Below are 7,917 nucleotides of genomic sequence, written 5' to 3'. Positions count from 1 at the left end.
CAATGCCCCACCGCCTTGCGCTCCTGCACAAAGCTCCCGAAAGCGGCAAAAGTGACTTCAGAATAAACACGTCCAGAAATCACCCTCTATGAATCACTTACCTACTGAAAGAAACGTCCTGTGGGTTTATAGTTTTTATCCAGGCTCTAGCTATGGAAAATCTCAGCAGAGAATAAGCGACAGAGAGTAAGTGCATGCAGGGAAGGACAACAGAAGGTAAATGTTTCTACCGTATGATTTCACTGCAGATTGAGCAGTTAGTCATGAAATACTCATCAAATTGTTCTGCCTGGCAGTTAATTTAGTCATTGTGTGTCTGATTAACATGAAAAAAAAAAAACCACAGCTAAGCAGAGTTAACAAATAACTGTTTTAATGCAGATTCCCAGTCTCTAGGGTTTAGTTTGCCCTGCTGCAGAGTTCAGCTCTGCCAGATTTACATTCTTTGGGAATGACTAACTCTAGGCGAAAGAGGCGCAAGTTACTAAACTGCTAATACTTTAAAACAGTGAATAAATGTCTAAGCACATTTATTCAATGTGATTAAAATGAACAACCCAGTTGCTTCAGCAGTTCAGCTTTCATCCCAAATCAGCAAGATAACTTCAGTGCTTTTGCTTCTTGCCAGGGACGCAGGCGATGCTGACCCCAGAGTTGCAACCTATCTGACAAATTTATAAAAATTTTAAAGGGTCTTAGTGACCTTTTAGCCTCTTTATTATTTTCCCACTGTGCCTAACCCATGTTCCATTTTTATGCATAACAGCAAACGAATATTTAGAGCAACATCAAAGTCCTGATTTGTTCCCTCGAAGCTGGATATTTCAATAAAAGCTGCTAAGAATTTGTTTTTTCTGCCAAGTCCAGAATTCATCTCTCTTACTTTGCTATGGAGGAGGGATCTGCTGAGGAGTTCCTCTTCAAAGACCAGGACTTCTCCTCCGAACTGCTGAGGCAGCTGAATGCTCTGCGGCAGAGCGGGATGCTGACTGATGTTACTCTCTGCTCTGGGGTCTTTGAAGTCCCTTGCCACCGAAATGTGCTGGCTTCCAGCAGCCCGTACTTCAAGGCAATGTTCTGTAACAACTTCAAAGAGAGTCACCAGGCTAAAGTCATCCTGAAGGGCATTGATGCTGAGATTTTGGACCAGATTATCCTTTACGTTTACACAGGGGAGATTCTCATATCCGCCGAGAATGTCTTGTGCCTCTTGGAGACGGCGTCCATGCTGCAGTATGCTAAGCTGTTTGAGGCCTGCTCTGCCTACCTCCAAGACAAGCTGACTCCTGACAACTGTCTGAGCATGATCAGACTGTCAAAAATCTTGAACTGCCAAAGCCTGAATAAGAAAGCCAAGGCTATGGCTTTGAAATGCTTTCCTGAGGTGGCCTCTTCTGAGGACCTGAAGGACCTCTGTCCTTTGGAGCTCCTTGATTACCTTGGGGACGATGACCTCTGCGGGGAGGAGGAGCAGGTCTTTGAGACACTGATGGTCTGGATCCGGCATGACCTCCAGGCAAGACAAGGCTACATCCAAGACTTGTTCAAGAAGGTCCGGCTTCAGTACGTCCACCCAACTTTCCTTTTCCATTTCATCGCCAATGACTCCCTTGTTCAGTCTTCACCCACTTGCAGGAGCATTCTCGAATCGACCTGGAGACAGATGTTTTCCTTGTACAGCACCAACGCACCCGACATCAAGCCCATGGTGCACGTTCCTCGCAGGTACTCCAACCAAGAGTTCCTCATCATCGTTGGTGGCAGGAAGGACAACAAGCAGACCACAAGGGATGTCCTGCTCTACGATGACAAGACCAACCAATGGCTAAGCCTGGCCAAACTTCCCGTGCGCCTCTACAAACCCTCTGCAGTGAGCTTACACAGCAGTATTTATGTGCTTGGAGGGATGCCTGTTAGCAATAAGAAAAGCCCAGTCAGTGATAATATTTACATTTACTCCCTCAAACTCAATCAGTGGAGGTTGGTTGAGCCCATGTTAGTTCCACGTTACTCCCACAGAAGCTTGGCATATAAAAATTATATTTTATCATTTGGCGGAATTGGTGAAAACCAAGAAATCCTGAATTCCGTGGAAAGATACGACAGCATCTACAACACCTGCGAGAGCATGGCAAACATGCCTGTTGCTGTCCTTCACCCTGCTGTTGCTGCTAAAGACCAGAGGGTCTACCTCTTTGGGGGAGAAGACATTATGCAAAACCCCGTTCGGCTTATCCAGGTAACAGTCAGTCTTGCTTGTCAGAGGCAGTTTCATCTAAAGTATTCAGTGGTTCATCACCTTGATGAGGGAATCAAACCCTCAAAAAAACTTTATTGTGAGTTGCAGCAACAGGCAAGATGAGTTGACACACTACTTCAGGGAAGTCTTGTCTGTGAGAAGAGTTGCAATTCTTTCATTCTCCCCCTTGAATGTTTTTCAGGCACAAGCCCTGAGACCCCTCCTCAGGTGCCAGCTCTGTGCAGGCGAGTTGCTTCCCACAGAGGTCCTGGAAGTTCCCGTGGGTAATGCTACAGCAGGCTACAAGCGACCTCCGTGCCTATCTCCATCTCACCAAAATCAGTGCTTGCTGTTTGGCCAGCATGCAGCTGAGCTGGGGTCTCAGCTGCGCACCTGCTCCCTCGCAATGACAGCAAAGATGCCAGTTTGAGATCATTAGAGCAATTAGACTCTCACTCATCAAAAGGCCAGAGCTTAAACTGACAGTTATTTCACATAAACAGTTGTGTTAAAAGCGTGGGTCCTGCCACATGTTGCTGGATCTCTGCCTGCTTTCAGTGGTTAAAGTATATTAGGAGGAAAAAAGACATGAAATCCTTCCTTATCTGATCTGAAGCGTTAGCAACGCAATGTTACTTTCTCCTTGAGTGTTTTTCAGTGGTTTAGGTAATTTAACTAAGAAGCATCATTAGCAGCCAAGATGGCAACCAGCACACGAGCAATACTTATTTATGATGATAACTCTACTTAATTATCAGGGGAAAGGAAATATCTTTTTCAATGTGGGGAGATGTCCTGGAAATATTTGCTCTATTCATCGCTATATGGCATGACATAGAAGTTGGTGTCGCCCACGTACAGATGACTGAGTGATCGTCATCTGGCAGCAGCTCTTTTTCTCACATAAATTGATGACTTAGATATCATTCTAAGTCCTATCAGCAAGTCTCTTTGCTAATCTGATCACATACCAGCCACCAACACAAATACAGCTGCAGGGCAAACACGGGGGGCCGCCAGCAGAGCTAGGTGAAGTTGTGGTTGGTTTGCCCAGGAAGTGGGGAAAGCTAAGGCAGGACTACACAGAATAATTAGATAATGAAAGGAAGCAACCTGCATTTCAGGAGAGTATTAGCCAGGAGTTACAGCAATTTGATGGCCAGAAGAAGACTTACACTGGAGAAGCTTGCTTATGACAGAAACTCTGCCTTAGCGTGTGTGCTAGCATCTCCTGAGCGGACAAGCCTGGAGAACTAGAATGCTTTCCAAAGGGATGTACTAGAAAAAAAAAAGAGTGGGTAAATTCTCGAATTTCCAGCAGTTTGAGCCAGTGGATTGTATTCATTAAGACAAAATAAAAACCATAAGTTCCTCTGTAATTACAATTGCCGGTCAAAAAACAACATAAACAGCTGTGTGTATCTTTATTTATTTGTCAGGTTTACCATGTCTCCAGGAATACATGGTTTCGGATGGAGACCAGAGTGGTGAAGAATGTCTGTGCACCAGCTGCTGTGATTGGAGACCAGATTATCATCGTAGGAGGTAAGGGCTCTGTTTCACCCTCCCTGCTGCCAGCCCATGCCCAGATCCTGCAAGATTTCTCACCTTTCCTGCTCAGGATGCCCCCTGCTCAGGCCAGGGATGGTCAGAGCTGCAGCCAGCCATGCTGGCAGTGAGAAGTGTTGATGCCAAGCATGGCTATCACATTGCGGGGGTGAACATCATGTGTGGACTGTGCTCCCCGTAACAGCTTGTGGAGCTTGGGAGGGAGAGGAGGAATATGCCCACGATCCATAGGCGCCTCTCAAGGGGTCTCAAGGCAGTGGCAGTGGGGACAAGCTCTCCAGAGGACACCTTCTCACTCTGGGTAGCAAAATCTCAGTGGGGAAAACTGGGGGACAGCCAGTGCAAGTTACTTCTCTACAGAGAAAGGAAGAAACAAAAAGCCATGGGGCCCTGCTCCTCCCCTGCTGACTCACAGCCTGGCCCTCCATGACAGCTCTTCTTGGAAGGGCGGAGAGCACAGTTACCACAAGGCCAAGGATGGCTTGTTGGAGTGGGGGGGCTACAGGGCTCCTCCTGAGGGTAATGGTGCAATGCCCCGAGATGGGCATGAAACACCTGGAAAGGAGAAACTTCTCAGTGTCTTACTCAACTCAGAGACCAGCCTCTGCCCATGGCACTTGGACAGATCAGATCTTGGTACTTTGGCACTTCATAGTCCTTCATGCAGCTTCCCTGACCACAGGCTGGCAAGAGGAAGCATGTCTTAGATTATTTAAGGGAGAATGACATATAGGGAAGCTTTAGCAGAGCAGAGGAGCGAACCCAAATCACACGGGGCCTGAATGCAGTATGTTTCCCCTGCACAAGGCCGCTGCTACCCTATGCAATGAGAGTAGGGGAGAGATGGGTCAAAAGGTCCCAGACTATCAAGATCCTGTGTGGCAAATTAGCCTGAACTCAGACCAAAGTGCCCAAAATACAGTATTTTCAACTCTTTTGTCTTCAAATACTTTTATCTGAAGTGATGGTTTCAGGTTAGGGAAAGTGGCTTCAAGGCCCGCGCAGCATGGCCCAAAGCAGATTGCTTGCTACAGGCAGTCCTGATTATCTACAGGGATACATAGACAAACTACAAGCTGCTGCCGGGTAACAGTGGACCCTGCACCAGTCTTTACCTCTCAGCGATGTGAGGTTAAACCACCCCATCCATTGGGCTGCTGGCATAGTGGCCAGCACAGAAATGGCACAGAGGGCAAGGGTGTGGAGCGAGCGGTGGTGGGACTGCACTGTGAAGTACCTAGCTCCGTTGTGTACAGAGCTAACCCCAACCCAACCAGGCATTGTCACTCCCTCTGTCCTTTCTGGCTTCCCACATCACTGGTTTCTGTATTTCTGAGTGAGGCTCTAGGAGCCTTTTGGCTAACGAGAATTACTTTGTGACTTCTGAAGGTGCACGCGGAAAACTGCAAGCTCCAGCTGTGTTTGAGAGGCCTGATCTGAAAGGTTTTGTTGTGCTCATCAAGCCTTAGCTGCCAAGGTGATAGGAGACAGGGTGAGGACAAACAAGAAGGGAAGATAGACAGGCAGGCAGTCTTGTGACACATCATCACTTCCCGGCTTAGATATCTTAATTCTGCCAAATTATGTACCAGTATAAACTGAGACATAAACCCTAATTCCCATCTGTCTCTTCCACCTCTGGTTTTGCATTTAGGGTACACCCGGAGAATAATTGCTTATGATACAAAAGGCAACAAGTTTGTTAAATGTGCAGACATGAAGGACAGGCGAATGCATCACGGGGCCACTGTCATCAAGAACAAGCTGTATGTCACGGGAGGACGGTGTCTCACTGTGGACAACATCATCGAAGACTCAGATTCCTTGGACTGCTATGACCCAGAGACGGACACATGGACAACGAAGGGAAAACTGCCACACAAACTCTTTGACCACGGGTGCCTTACACTCCAGTGTGTCCCCTGTTCTAACCTTCTCTAAATGACTTCTGGTACATCCCAGGACATTCCTGGTGTTTTCCAGAAAGGACCCACCCTGCTCTGCACAGAGCACGTGGGGAATCCTCATGGAGTCTCACAAACTCCTGTTCTTGAAGGTACCAGTGGGGCTGGTCATTCCCCAAATGCTCTGCCACAAAGGTCACGAGCTTCATGCTTATACCATAGTCATCTGACCAGTATTGCATGTGGTGCTGCTGAAGTCCAGCCCCGAGACCTTTCCCAGCAGCTCAGCAGAAAACCAAAAAATACTGGGTAAGAACCCAGAGCAGGATTTGGTCTTGTGAAGACTGAAATGAAAGGTGAATAGGAGTGCTGATACCTCCAGAGAAAGTGAGATCTGGGTAACCTGCATTTATGTTAGCATACTCCGCTGCATGGCATGGCCCTTTGCTGCTCAGTGCTGGCCAAGCTTTCTATGTCCAGTGGCAGGAGCGTTTGGAATAGGAAGCCCCAAGCCCTGGTTGTATAGCCAGCCCAGTAGCGTCTCTCTGCATTAGCTACAGTAATCATCTCGTAAGACATGGAATTTTAATGACATCAAATTAGAAATTAGAAAAAGGCTGATGCTTTGATCTGAATGCTCATATTACAAGATGCATATTTTATTTTCTCGAGCTACCTCTGTTTCATGGTGCAGTGAAGATTTATGTTTCGTTGCCTGCTCTCCAAAGGAGCAGGAAAAGGGATAATGGAAATAAAGATTGCCTGTGTCTTCTTTTTGGAGGGCTCTTGTTTTTCTGGAAGCTTGCTTCTCCCTTTGCACTGGGGATAGCAGTGGGGTTAGTTAGGAAGCTCTTCAGGTGATGTCATTCCTGAAATCTGGAATAACAGAGGGAGCACATGGAAGGAGGGGATGTAAAAGAGCAGCGGCATTTGGGAGGAGCTCTTTTTTTTCCCTTTCTCCTCTCTCCAAACCACTGGAAGGCAGTGATGAGAAAACGCCAGTGACAGGAAACCAGCTTTCCAAGAAGAGCAAATGTAAGTCTGCCACTTGGCAAAGCAACTCTGGCTCCGCCAGTATTTTTGTGGGGTTCTGCCACTAACTGCATATTTTTAATGGGAGGGGATTAATCATCAGATACTGATCAGGCTGTGAACTACCATCAGGTTAGCAGGCTTGGTAAGACTGTTAAAATAGCAAGGAGCTTTTAAGATTGCATTGGTGACCAACATCTAGAAAAGGAACGGAATAAACTGCACCCTGTTTTCCTTGTACTTGGAAGAAAGCAGGACTTTTTTCGAGGGCATAAGGTGGCTTGAGGAAACCACACTCTACCCTCCTCTTCACAGGAGGCTGCACAACCATGTGGTCATCACCACGTTGCAGGACACCAACTCCAGCCACTGTGATCGCCTCCTGTAAATCTGTATCCTGGAGCAGGAGGTTAACAGAAATAGTTAACGAAGCAGGGGGCTGGAAGGAGGACTTGGATATCCACTGCTGTTTTAACAATGCAAAATAAAATGGTTATAATTGTTTGTACGAGCTTTGCGTTGAGGAGTCCCCATTGTTCCCTCTACATTGTTGATAGAGGGAATTGTTTTTGTACCAGCAGTTTTTGCCAGGGTTTCCTTCTAAGGATCTGAGTAAACCTGCAAAAAATGAGTGGGAACCCAAACTCATCCCCCAGCTCGGAAGTCTTTGGCTAGGGTTCTCCTGCCTTTCAGTCTATATCATCATCTCCTCCCGTGCAAAGCAGGGCTAAATCACAGCACTTGCCAAATTGGACCGGAGCAATGATTCATTCTGCTTCCTCACAGGCCAGCTCCAGCTCCCTGGAGAAAGAAGCCTTGTCATGGCCAATTATGGAAAGCCTGCCCAGGGGAGATGTTTATTCCTAACCCCTCGGTACCGCCTTCCCAAAGCCCTTCCTGTTGTGACCCCACTCAGCTCCAAGACTCCGGGAGACGCCAGTCGCTGCCACGCATTTTAGCTGACACGGATTCCTGCCAGGCTCGTGACTGTACCCAGAACCAAGAAAAAAAAGCCGACTTGGGGTCATAACCCCGTGTTTGCAAACCATTGCCACAGCCATTGGCTTTCGCTTGGAAGCAGGCCGTTTTTGTTTAATTCCCGTATCGTATAACCACCAATTTTCTCGGTGTACATGCAGGGGCCAAACAGTGCCTTGCACAGCTGAAGCTGGG

The 7,917-nt window shown here is 47.3% G+C and overlaps 1 protein-coding gene across 3 annotated transcripts; it reads left to right on the top strand.

Moving 5' to 3' along the window:
• KLHL38 (kelch like family member 38) lies at positions 1-6,484 on the top strand. 3 transcript variants are annotated; one of them, XM_080580708.1, is made up of 4 exons: positions 1-216; positions 1,173-2,239; positions 3,679-3,784; positions 5,463-6,484. In XM_080580708.1, the coding sequence occupies exons 1-4, from the start codon at positions 195-197 to the stop codon at positions 5,747-5,749; spliced, it is 1,482 nt and encodes a 493-aa protein (XP_080436834.1). In that variant the 5' UTR covers positions 1-194; the 3' UTR covers positions 5,750-6,484. The 3 variants fall into 3 exon arrangements, with proteins under 3 accessions (XP_080436834.1, XP_080436833.1, XP_080436832.1); XM_080580707.1 differs by having other exon boundaries at positions 868-2,239; XM_080580706.1 differs by having other exon boundaries at positions 767-2,239.
• Positions 6,485-7,917: the final 1,433 nt, after the last annotated feature.

This window comes from Anser brachyrhynchus (genome assembly GCF_964034855.1).
Source record: "Anser brachyrhynchus genome assembly, chromosome: 2".
NCBI lineage: Eukaryota > Metazoa > Chordata > Aves > Anseriformes > Anatidae > Anser > Anser brachyrhynchus.
Note: the sequence above shows the minus strand (reverse complement) of the source record. Positions and strands in the feature narration are given on the sequence as shown.

What these genes read in the sequence shown, in the direction of transcription:
- KLHL38 (XM_080580707.1), top strand. Translation starts at nt 890, where the DNA reads ATGGAGGAGGGATCTGCTGAGGAGTTCCTCTTCAAAGACCAGGACTTC. An exon ending in ACCCCGTTCGGCTTATCCAG is followed by an intron (nt 2,240 to 3,678) that starts GTAACAGTCAGT and finishes TTTATTTGTCAG; the next exon opens with GTTTACCATGTCTCCAGGAA. An exon ending in CCAGATTATCATCGTAGGAG is followed by an intron (nt 3,785 to 5,462) that starts GTAAGGGCTCTG and finishes TTTTGCATTTAG; the next exon opens with GGTACACCCGGAGAATAATT.